Source organism: the organism of the source record quoted next, unplaced genomic scaffold (genome assembly GCF_019419815.1).
Source record: "Pyrus x bretschneideri cultivar Hongxiangsu unplaced genomic scaffold, Pyrus_bretschneideri_v1 Contig21, whole genome shotgun sequence".
NCBI classification, from domain to species: domain Eukaryota; kingdom Viridiplantae; phylum Streptophyta; class Magnoliopsida; order Rosales; family Rosaceae; genus Pyrus; species Pyrus x bretschneideri.
Genome location: NW_025999513.1, coordinates 5496485 through 5519098, shown reverse-complemented (window position 1 = coordinate 5519098; position 22614 = coordinate 5496485). Strand labels below are relative to the sequence as shown.

Genomic DNA, 22614 nt, shown 5'->3' with positions numbered 1-22614 from the left:
TGATTAACATGCTTATTTACTAATGATAACACATTACATGGTTGATAAATTTGGTCTAAAATTAGTTTACCTAGCATTACTCTTAAGAAAATAAATCTCCAACAAACTCTATAAAAGAGTCTCAATTATAGCCAAATAAGCTATCATTCTTTAAATTTACAAAGTAACAAATCATCAGCTAAATATTGAAAACTAATAAATCTCAAAGGTGACCTTTGCTTTGAGCAAGGAGAAAAGGAAGAGAGAATGTTGTTTTAGAAAATGAGTGGGTTGGGTTTAAAAGTTAGTAATCAAACATTCAAAATTTATTAAAACAAAAAGTATTGTTAGAGATGAAAAGTTCAAATGAGTAGCTAAAATAATTTTTTTTAACACTGGCCACTTGTTACTTGAATAAAAATTTAGAGCTTTTCTTGAGCATATCCAAGAGACTATAAAACAACTTTGATTAAATATTTTAGCAAAAAACCAACAAAACCTTGCTTCAAGAGACCCTTCACTCTATAAACTCATAGAGGAGAGAGAATCTAACATTTGCAAAACTTTATATCAATATTAAAGCTCTCCATCTATTCAATTCTTTTCCCTTCTATCAAAGTTCTTAATAAAGTAATAAAATAAAGTTATATTAAAATAGTGTTGCATATTTTTGCTGGAAGTGATGTATTAGAAAATTGTAGTAATGATCTCTCAGTTTTAACTCAATTTGAGCAATGGTCTCTCAAATAAAAATTCAGAATCATGGGTCTTTTAACTCATAAAAATGTGTTGCTATGGTCCTTTTCATTAACTTCGTCAAAATTCTATTACAATGAGTCATGTTGGAAGGATCATTATTATAATTAGGTTAAAGTTGAGGATCATTGCTTCAATTGGTTAAACTTAAGAGATCATTTCTCTAATCGAGTTAAAGTTGAGGGACCATACAATTGTTCTCATTTGGTTTTCTATATTTGTTCCTTGATTTAGCCTCACGTGTGTAGCACATGACTCATTTGGACGAAAGTTCTAGCAAAGTTGAGGAAAAAGCTGCACGTTTTGATGAGTTAATAGACCAAAATTTTTAGTTGATGAATCATTACTCCAATTAGATTAAAGTTGAAGAATCATTGTTACGATTTTGTTAGCCTGATGGGCGTATATTTAAACAAAAATAATTAACATGCAATCAGCCATCCTAACTTCCTTTGACGTATCATCGAATCGAACGTGTTTGTTTTGCATTTTTTTTCCCGATGACAAATTAAATTGTTTTCCAATCTTATATTACATCCGATAAGGTAACAGCATTTAGATAATTGATTCAACATCTCAAGCGTGGACATATATATCTTGCAATTGCAGACATCTGTAATGTAGTATGGGTGTGATATCTTTTTCACCTATAATGGACTTGGTCGGAAAGATTAAGATAAGTTAAACCCATTATTGATAAGCATGAAAGTGAAAGCAATTAATTAAGAACGTAGAGCCTAAGTCACAAATGTGTTATATTTTTCTTCTACGTACTTTTTACCTAGCCGTGGTCAAAAATTGTTACAACAACAACAAAACATTTTCCTACTAAGTGGGGTCGGCTATATGAATTCTAGATCGTCATTGCGTTCAGTTATGTGTCACTACATCGACCCTTCATCACTTAACACTATGCTCGGGCCACACAGCACGCCGCTTACGGGTGACAACCTAGCTTTAGCGCAATTTCGTTTAGGATTCATTATCATAAGGATTCGAGATAAAATAGGAGTGCCGGTTGTCAACTATCTGACACCCTCCCCCTCCTCCTTTATCCGGGCTCGGGACCGGCAATGTAAGATAAACTTACACATGTGGAGTTTGGTAAAAAATTGCTAACAACTAAATTATTATCTTGATATAACAATGCTGCTAGGATTAAGGGTTTCAAAGGATTGAGTGAGGGGATTTGTGAAATAAGATTAATTTATAGCGGAAATGTCATTGTGGCAGTATATCTCAAGTCATTTACGCAATCTTATGCATTTCGAGCCAACTATGCAGTCTCATGTGGAAAATTTTAAATGTATGACTTTTTATGATTGACTTGAAATATAGTTACAAGGATATTCTCATTGCATAGAAATCATTCTTAAGTGTGAGAGTAGTACATATATGGTATAAATAATTCATACGTAAAAGTATTGAAAATGGGGTACAAATACAATAAATAATAAGTAGCTCAAGGTAAAAACAATAAGGATTACATACAAACGGAAATAGAGTTATGAAACAATGAATAGAGTAAGGTCGCTACCAAACTCCACCTTTGCAATTTGTTTTTACAAAATAGATTAGGAATGCTTAGCAGATCAACATAAATTAATGGAGGCAATGCATTCACTGAGAAGTTAGAATTGCAGCCGCTCCAGGAGGCGTACTGGTCCTCCTTTTTTACCTTTATTTTTTCTTGTTGGGGTGGGGATGATCTATATATATACTTCATTCAAAAGCTTCTGTACTGTTGGAAAGGATCTAAATTGTCTTGCCAAGATTTATTGGCATCATTGCTTTGCTATCTTTACTCATCTATACTAACTCACCATAAATATTGCAGAACTAGATCATCATGCTTGAACAGTGGGAGTCATGGTGCTCGTAAATATCCGTTTGTACAGCTAACTAGCTATCGGTCTAGTGATATTTGTATTTTAATTACGTAAAGATGTCTCATTTTCGAAACTTTTAGCAGTGTTGATTGAAGTCCCAAATTCAAAACTCATCTCCCTCTGTTGGTTAAGGTTATGTAATTATGTTAAAAAAGAAGATATATTCAACTAAAGCATTGAATGTCGTTCTTATATATTAATTTTACAGATATGGATTAGGAAGCATTTAGATGGTAATAGTATATATAATTACTAAGACCTTTAAGGAAAGCACTTAAGTAAAGCCCACCCTATCTTTCAGTGGGTTGGGATTGGGTTAGACACTGTTCCTTCCATTGGTCTAGAAAAAGGAAAATTTTTAAAATCCATGGGGTAGGTTGAGATAGAACTTTCAATACAACGTCCAATCATGTTCGTCTACACACTTTGATACCATAATCTCTTTGGAAATAATTTTGGATTAAATTATCAAGTTCTGGATTATAAAAAGGCATCCCAAATGAAGCAACAATATTTACTTGAGAAAAGATAAATGAAAAAGAGCATTTTATAATGAATTGAACAACGACATTAGAGATGAAAGTTGAATTAAACCTCACAAATGAAACAATAATATTTCGTATCGAACTCGTTAACTGTGCAAATCAAACCTAAATTTTTTTACTTTTTTAATAGAGTGATATTCTACATCTAAAGGGGGGAGGACAATATGCTCTAAAGGGAGGGGAGCTGAGTTAGGCCGCACAATCAATCAATTTCCAACTAAATATCGAACTCAACACAAATATAATACATCATTATTATCCATGTGAGTTCAACTTAATACCTCTTATTTACATGTGACAAGAAACAATACTAGACCACAGTACTGGGGGAAAGAAAATGTTTGTTACATGTAAGTTCATCTTCCTTGTATGCATATCATAGTCTAACATATATGCAAATATCTCATCATATATAAGGAAAATCTTTCCGACTTATGCAAAGGCATCCGGATATACAAAAAGATAAATTGAGGCAATGCGGATCCATAAAAATTGTCGAGGGCAAGTAAAATTTTTTGGATGGAATAACATGCAAATTTTTTCATTGATGCATTTCATCGAGCACTTGGTAGGCCTGAGGTCATTATCCAAGCATACTGCATGCCTACCGATAGATACCAACAACTTCAGACCAAGCATATTGACTTATGTCAATAACTTTTAAGTAACCATATCAACAAATGTTGGCATATGTCGAATGAGCCTATTGACATCTACACATAGCAACACATGCAAAGGTATGAGACTAGCAGCTGCCATGCCCATAGAGGCGATTGGATGGCAACTTTAAAGAGCATCTCGGATTTTCAAAGGCAACGCCCAACTCTTTCATCTAGAGGGGCGTTGGAGGTGTGCAAAAGATGCAGTGACACAGGGTACCAAATTTTTTATGGGCCCCAAAATTTTTTATCCTCCTATATATTACATATCATCATCCTATGATTTTCTCTATATTACATTGATTAAGTGGTGCTTATACTTAATATATTAATTTTCTACTTTTTTCTACCAATAAAAAAAAAACTTGTGTATCACTTTCTTTTACTTTTCTTTATTAATAAAAGCTAACTTGTTTATTACTTTCTTCTACAAACACAAACATATTTTCGTATCTCTTTTTCAGTCATGTTCCATTTTTTTTATGAAAACCATAATTTCATGGGAATCCGAGATTATTCAATTATTAAAAATGAGATTTCAATTAAGTTTGAATATTACTTGTTTTGTGTATGAAAATATTGTCCAAAATTATATTTTAAATAAGGATGATCTTTTTATTAAATTCGGGACGACCTTCCTTTCGTCAATTATTTCTGACCCTAGGGGTCAGTTGACCACCCTGTCCCAAGATTAATCCATCCCTGAATAAAGGTCTCGCGCATGCATGTAAGGATTTTTACATGCATATCATAGTGCAACACACATTTAACACTGACTCATAAAATCACAAAAGAAAACGGCCATGCAACGGAAAATAATTAGTAAAACATATAAGAAATAAGAAGGTGTGTGATGTGTACATAAACTCAAGGGTTTGTTGGTTTGCTTTGGCAATTTAGCATGTGGACAAAACCAGAGCATGCTTTCTTGTCAGCCTTCATGTATAAATCACACAACCCATGCAACCATCCGCAGAAGAGGAACTAATCACATGAGTCATGACCCATTTTTCTGGCTTTTGTGAGAGAGGGAGAGGGAGGGAGGGAGGGAGGGAGGGAGAGGGAGCGAGTAGTTCCTTCTTCCACTGATATGCGACTGCGACTGCAACTAGGGTATTATTATTATCATCCTTATCAGACCCTAATTATACAAGCACTCACGATTCAAACGTAAACACAAGCAGACAAAACAAACAAAAGAAAGTGGAAATTATTAAAGAAAAAAAAAATGGGAAACTAAAGAGGGGGTATGTGGCAGTTAACCAGCACAATGAGTCAAATCGATGGCTACGCTAATCGTCCTTGTTTTTGCTCCATAGCTGTTAGGGGTCCCACCAAACCCACCCGTACCATTCTCCTCTCCCTTTCTTCTTTTCTCTATTTATTTTTCCTCAAATTTTCCTATCAACCAGAGAGCAAAGGCTTCTCCTTCCTCCTCACACTGAAAATTTTAGAGAGAGAGGAACCTCCCGTAGAAAATTTTAGAGAGAAAAATTAAGGATTCAATGAGATAGATGGATATGGTGGGACTTAGCATAGTATTGGAAGAAGGTCAAAAGGGGAGTGGAGTTAACAAAAAAATCCCACAAGTAATTAACAAAGCCACCATGGTTGTCATCAACAAGCCTTTTTCTTCTTCTTCTTCTTCTTCAAGCCCTTCACAAATAACCCACAAAAGTTTTAACTTTTCTTCTCACTCGTCCTCACCCTCCTTCTTTGGACAACCAAGTTTTCTCGACCAATGCTTTCTCTGCAAGCAGAAGCTCTTACCTGGCAAGGACATCTACATGTACAAGTAAGTCTCTCTCTCTCTCTCTCTCTCTCTCTCTCTCTCTCTCTCTCTCTCTCTGCGCTCACAAAACCCACCAAAAATAAATAAAAATCGCATTTTTATCACTAACCACCTCCGATTTCGCTGTTTTGTGAAAAGCCCAGTTTGTTTCTTATTTGCGTAATTGCATGGTGATTTTGGAGGAAAAAAAAGTTACAATCTTTGATTTGGGTTTTTTCGCTTGGTCTTGAAAATGCAGGGGGGACAGGGGATTTTGCAGCGTGGACTGCAGGTACAGGCAGATTTTCATGGACGAGGAAGAGATTGTTCGCAAGGAGAAGCAGAAGTACTGTTCGCCATCTTCTTCGTCTGCTTCCTCTGATCAGCGCAAAGGGGCCAGAAACCGAGCGGGTGGATTTGCCTACTGAGAAAGGGGAGAGAGAGGAGAGAGAGTTCTACCAGTTTGGAACCGAGAAGAATTGGTTTCTAGAGTTATATTTCCAGTTTTACCCTTAGTTTACTTTCAAAAGACGTTGATGTCCTCCGTCGTTTTTTCTTGCTTCCTGCTACGAGGCCAAAAGAATCCAACCTGTTCAAGCATTTATGTGTAATAGCCCACAGTTTTGCTTGCTCCCCCATTGTCTAGAACGGAAACCTTGGAGGACAGTCGTGGGATTTTGTGACAGTTGAAAGGGCATTAATGGCATTTCGTTGTTATGCTTAACCGTGGCATTCATGAATTTACTCATTTAATTTGGTTTTATATGTCCTTTGAGTTTTTAATTTTCTGTGTTGCTTGGTGCAATGGCGGTGCGGTGTAAAAGGGTAATGGAGTTTGTTCTATCCTGCGCATGTAGATTATATGGAGGATTTGTAGAGGGAATATGTCTAAATTACCCCCTGAGGGGACAATAGTATATAAATGGTGGGCAACAACATAGTGCAGAATTAGTACTTGGAGAACAATGTCCTGGTCCCGACAGCAAAAGAAGATTAATGCCACCAAGAAACACGAGATTTCAATAGATTTTCCTGAAACCCCTTGCAGTTTTCCTATTTACTGATGACGTCCTTCCAATGCTGCATTTTATCTCTCGAGTCGCTCTTGATATGATTGCAGACATTGAACACTATTTAGTGAGCGTTTTCCTTCTTAATCACCCTTTTTAATTACCTGAGTTTCCATTTCTTTACATTTGACAGTCTGATTGACAGGACAGGAAAGTAGGTCCGATCAATTTGCCATGTTTGAGCATTCCTTTTTCTTGCTTCTTTTGCAAATGGTAGTAAAATCTCGTCAAACATTTGCTCAAGCTCTGTGTCCAAACATATGGTACATAACATGAGGGTGGATGGTTTTTGGGGGTCATCTTTATTTGGTAATTGGTTTTGGGATCTTTGGTTTTTTTGGCAGTACATGGTTTTGGGGTCTTTGATTATGGGTAGTGATATCCATGCACCTATTTTTACTTCTCATAACACTCTTAGTTTTTTTTGTCGGATCGAATTAATTGAGAAAAATGTTAACAAAGATGTATGGGTAAAAAAGAGTGTGAATAGCACTACCCCTTGATTATTAGTACTGAAAAAGGAAAGCATAGTTTGGGGAAGGGAAGCCAAGGGAGAATTGGTAAATTTTTCATTAAGTTGGAAAGATATTCTATGCACGATTATATGTAACTATCTTATGACAATGAGAAAGATGGTGATCTTATCGTTCGTTGGTGTTTAAATCAAAGAAAAATTTTGCATGCGCCACTTATATTTAACTTTCTTTTTTCTTTTTTTTTTGGGTAAACGGGGAAATGCATTACCCTGGGCTAAGAATCCAAACATACCAGGAGAGCCTACCATGAGGCAAGCAAAAATCAAAGCAAAAACAAATACGGACAACAGAGGGAGTTACAAGAACGACACCATAGCCACACTATGATGTCGCCCCCTCTACTGCCCCAAACCCATCACAGAGGATAGGGTGATCCATCACTTTGAAGCACAAAAACTAACGAATATGGGGGTCTATTGACTCAGGAATGGTCACACATCTCCGCACACAAAGTAAAAAGAGAGTTGATTCTCGAACATTCATGGGTATCAACATTGCATTAGGGTAAGAATTTTGTAAGCACCAAAACTTTCCTCTAACAATATGCGAAAGCAAATTCAATTGTTATCTTATTTTGTCGCATTAGGAAATATTTTGTACTCAACGACATTTCTCTGACAACGCAAAATGAAATCTAATTGTTGTCGTTTAATGGTGTTGCATTAGAGAAATATTTTGTACTCAACGACATTTCTCTGACAATGCAAAATGAAATCTAATTGTTGTCGTTTAATGGTGTTGCATTAGAGAAATATTTTGTACTCAACGACATTTCTCTGACAATGCAAAATGAAATCTAATTGTTGTCGTTTAATGGTGTTGCATTAGAGAAATATTTTGTGCGTGTCGATTTTATTTAACTGTTATCTTATTTTGTCGCGTTAGGGAAGATTTTATACTCGACGACTTTTCTCTAACAACGCAAAATGAAATCTAATCATTGTCGTGTATCGATGTCGCATTAGTGAAAGATTTTGGTTATATTTAACTGTTCTCCTCCACCACTATGCGTAAGCAAAGTTAATTGTTATCTTATTTTGTCGTATTAGGGAAGATTTTGTACTCAACGACAAAATGAAATCTTATTGTTGTCATTTGTCAATGTCGCATTAGAGAAAGATTTTGTGAGTGTCGGTTATATTTAAATGTTCTCCTTCGACAATATGCGTAAGCAAAGTAATCACTATCTTATTTTGTCGCATTAGGGAAAATTTTGTACTCGACGACTTTTCTCTAACAATGCAAACTGAAGTCTAATTGTTGTTGTTTATTGATGTCACATTAGAGAAAAATTTTGTGTTCATCGGTTGTATTTAACTGTTCTCTGCCGACAATATGCGTAAGGAAAGTTAAATGTTATCTTATTTTATCACATTAGGGAAGATTTTGTACTTGCCTACTTTCCTTTGACAACGCAAAATGAAATTTAATTGTTCTCTCTTCTTATCAATGTCGTATTGAGGACATATTTGTGCATGTCGGTTATATCTAACTTTTCTTTGACAGCGCAAAAAGTAAAATTTACTGTTACCTTATCAATGTTGCATTAGGGAAGATTTTGTACTCGCGACATTTTTCTGGCAATGCAAAATAATAAAATTGAATTGTAATTGTTGATATTATATAGCATTAGGGAAAGATTTTGTACGCATCGGTTATATGAAATTTTTCTCAAACAATACACAGAAGATAATTGTTACGGTTTAATAGTCTCCTTGGAGAAAGGTTATGCTTAAGCCAATTATATTTTTCCTCACAATGCATGTGGTACATACGTACTACTACTAATGCAATCGACGTATACAATAATTTGTCCTGCATTCTGCAAAGCACTAGGTGAGAGTCGGGTAATTTTATATGGTGTGTGTAGGTGAGAAGCGTGCATGCATGATTGGAAGTTGAAACATCACGTCTAGCAAATTTAAATTGTCATTAGGAACTAGTTCCATAAGGAAAAGACACAAAAAGGTAAAGGGTTTTCAGGTGTGAAACAATCATTTGGCAAAAATGATGGGTACATATGAATATATAGATAATATTTCTTTTAAACTTCTACCCTTTTTGTTCTTTTCTTTTTTTTTTTTTTTTTTTTTTGTGAATTACCATTGGTTTCAAAGCCTACAAAAATATCATTGAAAATGTAGCTTTTTTCCCCTCTCCATAATCCCTCCCTAGAGATTGGAGAACGACACCGTAACGTATAGTTTTGCTTCATGTAGAAACTACTATGCATTTTTATAAGATTAAAGAGATCGTTGATAATCATTTCGTTTTTACTTTTTAGTTTTGATTTTTTAATGATTTTGAACATTTGTTTGGTAAAGTTTTGAAAAATAAAAAGAGTATCTCCTCTTAATTCTGCACATTCTTTTTGCTTTGTCTCGTATGGTATGGACAGGAATCCATGATCGTTGGATTATTGACTAAAGATCCAACTGCCACGGATCCCCGTCCATGCTATTGGCCGGTCCATTCTAGAATGAAAAGGCCTGCATTTTATGCAAAGTATTCCGTTTCCATGGGCAAATGGGGAATCAGGATGCCCTAAATAAGTTCCAATTTCTCACTTCACCACGCAAAGAAAGATGAAAGAGCTTAAAGCCAAGTTAGAGCCACAATTAAATTGAAAAACTGAAACTCATACCTCACAGCCCGTAGAAGTAGTATTAGATATACAAGTTAAGTGCAAGAATTTTAAGCAAGCGGTTGACCAGCTAGCAGATTCAATTTAATACATACAAGTGCAACTTATGGCATCACAACTTCAGGCTCGTCGTCATTCTTTTCGTCACCATCTTTGTCATCATCACAAGCGTTCAACCAGACTTAAATAGCAAAACTGCTTTCTGATCCAAGTAGAAGTAGACAAAGTGGTTTGTTTCATGAGTCACATACGAACCTGCACGAAGGAAAAACGTGAAAATATATTCGTGAATACTTCTTGTTTGATGGAATGAATTATTTGTAGTTCCAGATGTTATACAACAATTTCAAGATTAGATTGATCAAGGAAAAGAAAAAATATTCCGAAAATCCAAAATATCCAAACACAACTTCAATATATTGCATTCTGAATGGACCGAGAAAATTTAGCACCCTTAGTAGGCCTGGTTTCATCTAAGCTAGATGCCATATCAAAGATATCAAAGATGTCAAACACAATCCTTTGCCTGCTATGTTGGTTATTTGCATACATCTGTCGAGAATATAATGAAAAGAGCTGATTGCAGACTCCCAGCTAGTTTAGACCCAACCAAATATGGCCTCGTTTGGTTAGTAGGATTGGATTGTAATGGTTAACTATCCAGGTTAAAGGCAAATTGAAGGTAGAAGTGAATGATTTTTCATTTAAAGGGGAACAGCAGAGGATTAGACATGAAGACAACTCATCCCTAATCCTACCATTTTGGAGTGGGTTTAGGTTTCCTTCGTGAGTTAATCCATCTTCCACCCTCTAGTCGGTCATAATTTTTTTCATTTTTCCCCTCAACATGCCTTGAGATTAGGGAGTTATCCATTCCAATCCAATCACACGTACCAAGCAAGCCCAATGAGTGCAAACGCTCTGAACTCTGGAGCAACAATGCCAGTGCTTGTGAGGTTCAAAATAAACCAAAAGGGTGCCAGTGGAAGACACATAGGAGACTCACAAGCCAATTATGAACTGTTCAACCTAGGTGGCCTCATGTTTTTACTAAAGAAAATGTTGCTCTGATTATCCAAGGCAATCCCACCAACTGTTTCCTTCAGTTAGAAATGGCGCAAACTAATACTCATACGAAACAGAAAATATAGGAACTTTGTTAAAGCCGGGGAGTGATATTCTATTTTACACCAACACCAAAACGATTGGATGTGAAAAATGCAACAGTGGAAAACATGTAACAATGAAAAAGAACCAAAATATCTGTTGCATATACAGAAGTGGCACAACAACATAACAGACTTATAAGGACATTCACTTTTAGAGCAAGTAAATCAACGCCTCAACGGGCTGCCTCTTGCGTGGTAGTACATCACTAACACAACCTTTTCAAATGGATAGGCTATCACTAAACTTTTTCAGCTCAATCTATGGTCAGTGGATTTCTTAAACATCTCACCTAAATTTTTTCTAGACTAACGACCTAAAATCTCTCTCCTCCAAATAACCAGCTAAGCATTTAGGCATGTTGTCACACGATATACAGAAGCGAAACCCCAACCATTTTCTGGTCTGCTGCCTTCTTCAAGGGTATTGATAAGACATTAGACAAGCCGACAACTTAATTTCGGTACAGTCAGCATGTAAGACAAGCTGACAACTTAATTTCACTAGTTGGCAAACATGATTTTATTGCAGAGTGATTATATACAAGATTGAATCCCCAACTTTCAATCACTTAAAAATCCTTTTCCACCATTCAACAGTAGCCGAATATCAAGCACTAAACAAAAGGTTGAGGAAAGATCACTAACACAGATCCCTCCAAAATCAGGATCTGTTGGAGAATAAACGTTCGGCATCAGCGTTTCTCCTATTGAGTTGAGCACTATTTCATGTCCACAAATAAAGTAACATGTATAGTCGGCTACGATAACACCAGACCTATATCTATATGATCAAAGTTTTTCAGCCATTCTACTTAGAATTTGTTAATCTGAGAGAGCTACAATGTTTTCTTCAAAAAGAACTATAAACTTCCAGTACTTATTTCAACATCCAGCTGATAATAGTTTATGACGTAGGAATCCATTAAAGCTTTAGATCTATTCCATTTCAAACAACACAACTCATCCTAATTAAACCACCAAAAAAAAAAACAATTAACAACAAAAATCACAAAACAATTAATTATATTTTCTTCAATGTCACCAAATGTTTTCAAAAAATAAATCTGAACAAAACCCAGAAAAGAAAAGGAGAGAAATTGAATGGATTACCAAAATTACGGCCAACAATGCAATGCCAAGTAGGTCCATGCTTCTTATCGAACTCCTTCTTTATATACTCGGCAACGTCCTTCTCCACGCTGTGCTTCTCAAATGCCTGAACAGAACAAAACCCAGAAATTCAATTTTCCATCCCCAAAAAACCCATTTCTGAATTCAATCCAAACACCAATATAGCAAGAAAAATCGCAAAACAAAGTTAGAGAGAGAGCTAACCCCGATGGCGATGTCGACGGCCTCCTTCTGCATATCCTGGAACATGTCAGCGCTCTTGATGATGACGCGCTTGCCGGTGGATGTGGTGACAGCCGAGGAGGGTTTCCGGTCGTCGGAATTGGGCTTCGCCGACAGAGCTCCGGCGACGCTTCTCTTTGCGTCTTCGCTCATACTTTTTGTGGTTTTCGTCTCTGCTTCACTTGCAAAAGCGGGTGTGTTTGGTTCCGATTTGGTAATTAATCAGAGCTTTGCCTGGAAAAGCAGGACGAAACTTGTTCTTTTCTGCTCAGGGAAGAAGAACAACGCCCTCCACATCCACCCCCTCTCTGCTCTCTCTCTCTCTCTCTCTCTCTCTCTCTCCCTCCCTCTCCGAGTCTCTGAGTGTGACCGGCTGTGATGAAGTGGAAAGTGTGTTATGGTTGTTTTGTTAACTTTTTCGGGGTTTTTTTTTAGTAGAAAAACTAACGAAACGAAAGGATTTCAAAACTGATAAAATAAAAGATAAAGTGAATAATATTAGGATTGACTTTTTAATGTAAAAATATAGTTTTTCGTTAAAATAAACAGTACTGTGAGTTTTCGTTAAAATTTCATTTTTTTAACCGCGGTTTGGTTTGGGTATTTTAACCGAATAATACTTAGCTATTTAAACATGAGTAGAAATTTTTACTTAAAATTATTCGTTATCAATTTATAGAAGTTCATATTTATAATTAGAACAGTTTATATTATAAATTACCTTATACAGATTTTCTGTGCAAAAAATCAATTAAAACCAAGATCGTTTAATTATCAAACTGTTTAAAATGAAATGAACGGTATGAGTAAAAGTATTACGAACTGTCTATACATTTGATACAATAAATTGACTAAACCATGTTAGTTTTAATTTATTTTTTACAAAAATGATATTTACAGTATGATTCATAATATAAGTATGATCACAAGCACAAAATTTTATGATCAAAATAATAGAAATTTCTACTATCTTTGAGTGGTAAGTATTATTCATTTTAATCGCGTCCGGAAACTTGCGGGAGTTAATGAAACGAATTTCACTTTCATATTTACCTGAAGACAAACGAATATTACGGTGATGTAAGTTTCTGAATGAGACGTGCTTTGTCGTTTGCACCCTTTTGGGGGGAGTTTTATTTTTTATTTTTTGTTGAATTGGGGGAAGATAATTTCATTCAAAAACGTCCGATCAAATTTTATATGTTCATTTATTGTGTAATGATGGCTGTGTTTCTACCCTTTTGTACTTTCCAGCTCCAACTCATCATTACCACTACAGAACAAAAATCACGAGGCCTTTATAAAAGGGAACACTTTTGTTCATCACTATTTAATATGATGTAGATTAATTATTTTATTTATCACTGTCAAATGAATTTGAATTTCAAACTTCGTGCAATTGATAAACACAAATCTTAAAATTTAAACTCATTTAATAATGATAAATAAAGTAATGAACATATATCATACTAAATGATTATGAGCAAAAATGAATTCTTTATAAAAAATATAAAATAGGACCAACCTGCCACGTCATTCGTACGAGACGCATTTCACTTTGTATTTTCATTTTACTTGAAGTAGGCCGGTTTTATCGAATGTGAAAACTGTCGTGTCGAAAATTTTCTCGTTAACCTCTTTGCGTTGTCATGAATATTTATTGTTATTTTGATCAATATTGAGTCCACATCATTAAAAAAAAAAAAAAAAAAAAAAAAAAAAAGCTTCTCACTTTTTCCATATAAGCATTTAACAAAGATCACGTATCAACTTGAATTAGAGACCTAGGGCTATCTTCAATCGAAAATGGGCCAAAGGTTCATGTGTAGCCTTATAGTTTTGCAAGAAATTATTTTTTTAATAAACAGTATCAGGTCATATTTTATATTATTTCCAACCTAAAAATCTAAAGAGTCATAGACCAAGACATAATCCGTTTGACAAAAAACTCATCTCCAACCAAATGAGGCTATTTTTTAGCTCTCTCAATAATTTATTATGTTAATTAAATTAAACTACTATATTAAAATAAGGTTTTCGAACATATTTTGAGTGTCACTTGTCGCTAATCGAGTAAGCCTCTGCATTTCTTATCTTTATATAATAAAAGGATGTGAAAATTGGTGAAGAATTGAAATAAAATGATGTAAGATAGTATGGAATGGTGAAAAGGAGGTGAGAGATGGTATATAAATGACTTAGGTATTTATAAGAAAAAATTAGAATTAAAAAAAAAAAACGTCTAAAAACAATTTCAAATCTAACAGTAACTTGACGTCAGCTAGCATGGGTTTTGGCTGGTGCAAACAGGCTGGCTGGCTGGCTCCTTTTGGCCAGCCCGCTGGCCTGGTGGATGAATTATGGCCCGATGGGGCCCACAAGCCCTTTGGCCAAGGACTTAGTTCGAGACAATTTTCGTATCAAAACAAGCTATATTTTGGCATATGACTCTTCCCGGGTCAGTTAGAGATGACCTAATAGTGCTTAGTGGCTTTACTTTGGTTAGCGCGTTATCCTGAGAAGTACCTCTTGGTTTGTGTGTAAGTGACACCTTTCTGAGAAGTACCTCTAGAGGAGAGTAACGATAATGTATGATTGTTAGTATGAAAAGATGAACCGGAAACTATATTAGAAGTATTTTGTAGAACTTTTATGTCTGTATGACAAGATTTGGTTGTCAAGTGGAATTGATAGTGTATGTGCTCCCATTGTAAATCATGGATGTTGATGTATGAGGTATGATGTGTGATAATGTGACAGCACCATATAATAGTGTGGTACATGAATGGTCCCGCCTGGTAAGCTACATTAGGGGGACCACACGCATTCTAGGGGTTATTCCACCTGATTAATTTGCATCGGTGGGTCCCGCCTGGTTAATCCGCATTGGAGGACCACATTATTAAAGGCATGTCAGTGGTCATGCCTGGTTAATCCGCAATGGGGACCATACGTATTCTAGGTGTGATCATGCTTGGTATATCCACGTTGGAGATCACTACCTAGTACTACAGGATACAGTCCTACTTGGTATATTTGCAATGAGGGGACATACATATTCTAGGAGTAATGATGCTTAGTATATCTCTGATGGGTGATCACGACCTACATTATTAAACTATGTCTATAGAGCTGCTTGGTATATCCACAATTGAGGACCGTAAGTATTCAAGGTGTCATCATGCTTGGTATATCCATGATGGGTGATCATTACCAAGTACTATAGGATACAGTCCTGCTTGGTATATCTGTGAATGAGGGACCATACGTATATTAAGAGTAATCATGCTTGGTATATCCACGAATGATGATCATTGCTTACACCATTAAATTATGCCTATGGTTGTGCTTGGTAAATTTGCAATGGGCGACAACTTCATAGTTAGATTCAGTTAAGCTGTCTGGAATTCCTTGTCCTATTTGGTTCCATTTAGTGGTTCGGAACCCTACCTTCGATTGGATTTCATTGAGCTGGTTTTGAATTATATTTCATTTTCGATTCTATTGAGTTAGGAGTTAGTTCAGAATTCTAGATTCTTGTGCATAGAAGTTGCTCAAGTTTATGTTTGTGGTTGTAACCTAGGATTACAATGCTGGATAATGGATTTCAATACTGAAATACAACAAACCTTTTAGAGGTTGGCCTTATTAAAAATTATTAAAGTGATATATGATCCTGTTGGTTGATCAACGTAGTTAAATGTTAATATTGTGTAGCTTGGATTCATGGAGTCGATTATTTGTTTTGATTGTGGAACTATGTTGGAAAATATGTGATGTATGTGAGTGACGGAATGACAATCCTAGCTGGCATATAGTTTCATTATGTATTTTAGAATCTAGTGATTCATGCTACTTGAGTTTTATTAAGTGATTTTGGAATTCTATGTTTCTCTGCTAGAAAGTACCTTGAGAAATGTCAGAGTTTAGCAAATGGTGAACCACGAATAGCTAGATCCCATCTTAAGGTACGTAAACAATCTAATATAGAGGTTTGATACAACCATAAAATACAGAAAAATGTTACTACATTATCGAACCGTTAGGTTGTTTTTTGTTATGACTCGTAAGGAAGGCATGATTGATGAACAAGTATTTTTTTACATCGTGTTTCGTTCTTGAACGTATTCCCGGGATAAGGGCGCGACACATTTCCTTAGTAAATCGTGGCAGAATTGAGCTTGCATTTTTTTCAGAGTAGTTAATGAGACTACGAAAGTATTATTATACTCGTAGACTTTAAGCGCATGTTGACAACAAATTAACAAAACTTAAATGTTTGACAGAATTTATATCGAAAGTTATATTGACATGTCCCATGTATGATATCATACATTGATTAGTTAACTTTGCAAGAAAATTGTAAACTTGAATATTAATGGAAGAACAATAATAGTGTGCCATGGGTCCATGGATAAAATACTAGGTACATTATGTAAAAATTATAGGTACGTTATGCATGCATGATTCTTTCTTGCAGATTATTTTTTATAGAGATATTTATTAATTTGCTTTCTGAACTTGTATAAAGGTGTCAATTTTCCTTTTGAACTTCAATTTTAGCCGATTATCCCCTTGAACATTCCCCCCCCCCTTAAATTTTCAATCAATTTCCATCCAATTTTCCGTTCTTTTTTCCCCCATACACTTGTCATGTGTTGTCCGCGTGATCAAAATGGATAAAAAATTGAACGAAATTTTTTTATAATCTACCATCAGGGAGAAATTGGCTATTTATAAAAAGTTCACGGGGTAACCAGCTAAAATTAATGTTCATGAGGGAATTGGCTAATTATAAAAGTTCAGGAGGTAATTGACTGAAATTAAAGTTCAATGGAATATTGACAGCTCTATACAAGTTTAAGAAGCAAATCGACAAATATACCTCTTTTTTGTAAATGAGCGGTTGAGATTTAATTAAATTTTAAACCTCAACTATTTGCATCAATATATATATACACACACACACACACACAAGCCCTTTAAAGAGAAGTCATCCCCATTTTTTGAAAAAAAAGAATGAAAATTAATTATGGAACTCATTTCATATTGAACTTCAACGATAAAAACCGTTTATTTTTTTAAGTATTGATTCATAGATTATTTATGTCAAATTTCATTTCAATATGAAATCATTTGCCAATTTAATTGCCACATCAAAATTTTAATGTTTCTTAGAACATAATGTTCACTAACTTTTTTGAATTTAATTAAATATCTCAAATATTTCTGATTTGATTAATATTTATCTCTACGTTGTTGAACTTTTAAATCAATTACCACATGCACAGTACGCAAATACAATTCGAGGCCCAAATACTTAGGGAATATGCTTGGTATGTGACGCATGTCCCAAGCTAGAGTGCAGTTAGCAAACAAGGATTGTCTGCCCTTCCACTTCCAGTACCTTCTTATTTTATGTGGTCACTGTTAAGTTACGTCAACATTTTATATTGTTTTTTTATAAAGATAATAAGATAAAAATAAATAATAATATAAAATATTGACGTAATTTAATTGTGACCATAAAACATCAGAAATGAAAGGGCAGACAATCCTTATCCGCGTAAAGCAAGTCACGAAAACTGCCAACTTTGATACGGGCACGAAGTTTATCTACGGGCAATGCATCAAAACGATGACATTGTAATTCGCGAAATCGTCCACGCATCTGATCCGTTTATCTTCCAGGAAATATTATTACATGCTCTTCTGAATGTTTCACCGAATCTACCGCCAATCAGCAGACGCCAACACATCGTAGGTGTTGGGCAAACACCTCACGCGCCAATTATTTCACACATATGATAATTATATCAACTGGGCTTCTGACGTGATCGTTAATATTGACAAGTTCAAGAAATATTATTTTTTAATGACGGCTTTCCCGCACCACGCGCAAGAAATATAGGTGTCATATACAGCTTTCTATTTCATTTAATAATGTTAAAGGGACTAAGGTTGTAAATTAAATTTTTGTAAAATAAGTGACATGAAAGTTAATGGTTAGATTATTACTTAAGTATTGATATTTTTTTTTAATTAATGACACATAATTTAATTTATAAATATAATTTCCCTAACATTACCGATTTCATCAATAATCGCAATAGCATTCATCATCGCCACATTTCTATATCAAATGACAAACTTTGACCCCCCAAAAAAATATCAAATGACAAACAAAAAGCATAACCATGACATTGGCAAAGCCAAAATTTTCACATAATGGAGTCATGATTTCGACTAAAAAAATTTCATTACATTATTTCATCAAGCACCAGATAGGAACATGTCAATTTTTGCTAATATATACCGAAGGCTTATACCAATATATGTCAAGAACACTATGACATGTAGAGGCTTGTCAAGAGTGGTACAAGAAATTGTAGAGTAATGGCATTTTATCGAGCATTTAGTGTGTACAATAAAATCATACACAAGAAACGAGAAAATGAAGACATAAATGAAAAAAAAAAAAAAAAAAAAAAAAGAAGCACAAGTAGGATGAACAGGTTGTGATATGTATAAAGTGAATAGTAAAGGCAAGTTTAATTGCTCTTGCCCTCCACAAAGGTGGAGATACTCTTAGAATGAATAGTAAATGTAATTTTACTGCACTTGTTCTTCATAAACGAGTGAGATGTTCTAGGCTTATTGAATTGCTGAAGAGGGTTTTTTGGGTTGGAAGGCACATTATGATCTTTGCTCTTACCTTCTATCAACTGATAAAGATGCTCTAAAGAAGCCTCTACGCGAACATTAGGTAGATTTTTGTTAGTTTAGCAAACATTTGACTTTAAAAACTATTTTAGCCGGTCGATTTAATTTATCATCTCCATATTAACTATTTTAACTATCTGGGAGACTATAACTTGAGATCTCTTTCCATAATAAGATGCATGTAGCATTAGACTATGAGTTTGTTATACTGTATCACTTCGATACAGTATTCCTATTACAACTATTAATTTGTGGTATCAATATTTTATATAAAATGAAAAATTGGAGTATTAATTTTTAGAATTTTGATCCAATTGCTATACAATTGTGTTAATTTTAATTCAGCGCCAAAATTTAATGAACAAAATCCAAAGATCAATGCTCAATCTGTATCTTTATAACAACGACTTAGAACATAACATCTTAACTAACATATATATAATATAGAACATAACATTTTAAGTAACACATATAAAATATAGAACATGACATTTTAACCAACATATATAAAATATGGCTCAGAGTATATATTGTAAGGTTTTCCGAGTGGTGTGAGTTGTAACAAAACCATATTATTGTATGTGTTATAAAGATTTAATGGACTTATATTATTTATGGACTTGTAATTTGTGTTTTAAAAACTTGAAATAAGTCCAAATTTGTAAGCAATTACTAGATATAATCCAATTTTATTTAATTATTGATTTAAGTCTAATGACTCATTGTCCACGTCATTTTATTTTCATTTTTTTTGTCAAAATTACCCCTCTATTAACATTATCCTTTAATTCTAGATTTACTTGTATTATGAAATTAATTATTTATCTTTAAATAATCCCCTACTTGTAGAATTAGTTTTAAAGTATATCTCTTCTTCCATAACTCCCCTATACAATTTGTGCTGTGTTCTCCAATCCCCTTCCTTCTTGTTTAGTCTTCTTCTTTCAAGTTTTAAAATTTCCAGAAAAATGTTCTCTTCCCAAGATAAATTAAACAGCCACAGCCCACAGGCATAAGGAAATTGAAACCAACATCCTGTTGCATGGTCACTCTTCTCGAACGCCAGTTCATTTTGATACAATCTCCATCACTTGTAGAATATTTTTGAGTCCCAGAGAAGAGAAGAACACAACCCTTCATGCACCACAAGTTCTTGCAGTAAAACCTGCTACTGCAAACCCTAGTTCCATTGTGATTACAATGTTTCTTGCTTTTTGATCTCTATGGCGAACTCAGCAAGTAAGTGTTGCATGTTTACGTGAGTTTATATTAGTGTAATCACTCTAATCTCTCATACTTACACGTAGTTCAAATATTAGGTTGATTATACTTAATGACACACCCCGACCGAGATCAGGGCATGCTGGCCGTCACGTGGAAGTGACATAGCCACGTGCACAGTGCGGAAGCTAATAAAATAGTAATGTAAAAAGTACGAATAATTAAAAACTAGCATACAATAGGTAATAAAAACAAGTGCTAGCGTAAGTGAGACACGAGTTCAGAGCAATAAGCCTACAGCAGTCCAAATGAAAAATGACGAGACAACAGTACACCCGAAGGTAGCCCTACATTGGTGATCGTCTGTCAGAAATGCCGGGAAAGCCCTCTGGGAAACCACTGAACCTGCTAGACAACTAGAACCTGGAGGGGCGCAAAACAAAGGCGTGAGTGGGCAAAAACAAAGCTTTTCTAAAACCATTTTAACAAATAAGTTCTAACCCCTCGCCGTAAAACCTGTATACTTTCCAGAAAATAAACATATGTACGTATATATATATGCCAATCATGCTCAAGAATATGCCATGTCGGAACCTCAGAATGAAATGCAAGTGCTCAGGTATAAATCACATCAATAACATATAATCTGGCAGCCGGAGTCACCTAACGTGACTTGTACGGCTGCATCTAGAGCTCAAATCTCAATATCAATAACTAAACCTGCCCACGAGTCGGAACCACCTAAAGTGGTCTGTACGACAGACCTGGGTGTAATACATATAAACGCTCTAGTGCTACGATCACGTGAAGGCTGTGCGAATGATCACGGGTCACCTACGAGTCGGAACCACCTAAAGTGGTCTGTACGACAGGACTGTGCACCTAACTTGGATCCAAGCTGAGCGTGTGGTGCGGGAGGTGAACAACACGTGAAGGACTGTGCCCTACTCTGGGCGGGAGCACTAACACGGGGGGTGCAGGTTATGAGCTCTCTAAGCATCTCGAATCACTACTGAATGTAAACACAAATAACACTTACCTGGCACTTACCTGTGCGTCCGCAGCACCCAATATGTATAGGTTTATAAATGCAACTAATAATGCGACTAATGATGCACAAACAATGATAATATAATGCATGACATAAGGTGAATGACAATTCAAGTCAATTTATGGGAAAATATAAGTATATAGGTATATACGGAAAACCAAAAGCCCACTCAGTGGTAAGTGGGAGGGTCGTAACCCCCCTGCCTTGAGTGACCACGCTCGTCCTCGGGATAGGTATCACCTATATGCGAAACAACTACAAAAATGTTAATTTTAAAGCACATAACCAACCTTTTGAAATAACTTCTCATACAATGCTCAAATGGGGCAAATGAATACACCAACGTGATCTACTCAACCTCAGGAACATCCCCATATTTTTAAAATAATTTTTCACCGCCGTACGCGCCGCCCAAGGCACGGCCACACGCGCAGGCACGTGCCTGGCACGCTGACGGCGTCAACTGACGCTGTAGGGAATATTCCGTCAGTTCAGGAATATTCCGTCAGACTTGACGGAATATTCCGTCATCTTCTCCGGCAAGCCTCCGGCGCCGTCGTCGATGCCGGAAAATCGGGAAAACTTTAAACTTCGATATCTTCCTCATTTTTCACCCAAATTTCACAAAATTGGTACCAAAATGAAGCTTAGAACTAGAGGAACACAGTCATACTACTTTCAAGGGTTAAAAACCACGAAATCTCACCTGAAAATTCAACCCAACTTCGGCCAACTTCAAAACTAGTGATCCCGACGTCCAAATCCTTCAAACGAACCACTCTGAGCCTCCTTGGGACCTCACCAAGCTACCTACAAGCTTGAAATTCCCTAAAACGTGAGAAATCACGTGTGCATGAACAGTACGAAAAATCAGACATTGTGGATTCGACATGAAAACGATGGTGTTCTTACCTGAAAATGGTATAGTTGGACTCCTACAAGCCTCACGAACTCAAATATGGTCTTGGTTTCCTCGATCTGTAAAGGTTTGATAGGTTTTGTGTGTGTGTCCGTACGTATATGGTGAATGGGAAGGGAAATGGGGCTCGGGACAATCACAGGGAAAGGGACAGGAAGGTGTGGGGTGTGGGAGTGTGAGTGTGTGGCCCAAAACATGCCAACACAACACAAAAATAACCAATAAACGTAACGAAATCGAACTAGGGGCAAAATAGTCTTTTCATGCGTACGTTTTTTATATTTCTGGGACGGGCTGTCACACTTAAGTTCCACATATAAAGGTTTACT

General features: G+C 35.6%; 2 protein-coding genes across 2 annotated transcripts; one reads left to right on the top strand and one right to left on the bottom strand.

Annotated features, from left to right (window-relative positions):
* The first annotated feature begins 5210 nt into the window (after positions 1 to 5210).
* Positions 5211 to 6323, top strand: LOC125477406 (FCS-Like Zinc finger 15-like). Its single transcript, XM_048584460.1, has 2 exons — positions 5211 to 5623; positions 5859 to 6323. Exons 1-2 carry the CDS (start codon positions 5343 to 5345, stop codon positions 6025 to 6027), a joined length of 450 nt encoding a protein of 149 aa, XP_048440417.1. The 5' UTR covers positions 5211 to 5342; the 3' UTR covers positions 6028 to 6323.
* Positions 6324 to 9800: 3477 nt separating this feature from the next.
* On the bottom strand, positions 9801 to 12634 carry LOC125477405 (dynein light chain 2, cytoplasmic-like). Its single transcript, XM_048584459.1, has 3 exons — positions 12354 to 12634; positions 12129 to 12234; positions 9801 to 10104 (listed from the first exon to the last, which is right to left on the bottom strand). The coding sequence occupies exons 1-3, from the start codon at positions 12522 to 12524 to the stop codon at positions 10022 to 10024; spliced, it is 360 nt and encodes a 119-aa protein (XP_048440416.1). The 5' UTR covers positions 12525 to 12634; the 3' UTR covers positions 9801 to 10021.
* Between the last annotated feature and the right edge of the window lie 9980 nt (positions 12635 to 22614).

Coding starts and splice junctions, on each gene's coding strand:
- LOC125477406 (XM_048584460.1), top strand. CDS start 5,343: ATGGATATGGTGGGACTTAGCATAGTATTGGAAGAAGGTCAAAAGGGG. Junction 5,624..5,858: donor AAGGACATCTACATGTACAA/GTAAGTCTCTCT, acceptor TTGAAAATGCAG/GGGGGACAGGGGATTTTGCA.
- LOC125477405 (XM_048584459.1), bottom strand. CDS start 12,524: ATGAGCGAAGACGCAAAGAGAAGCGTCGCCGGAGCTCTGTCGGCGAAG. Junction 12,235..12,353: donor CCGTCGACATCGCCATCGGG/GTTAGCTCTCTC, acceptor TGTTCTGTTCAG/GCATTTGAGAAGCACAGCGT. Junction 10,105..12,128: donor CATTGTTGGCCGTAATTTTG/GTAATCCATTCA, acceptor TCCTTCGTGCAG/GTTCGTATGTGACTCATGAA.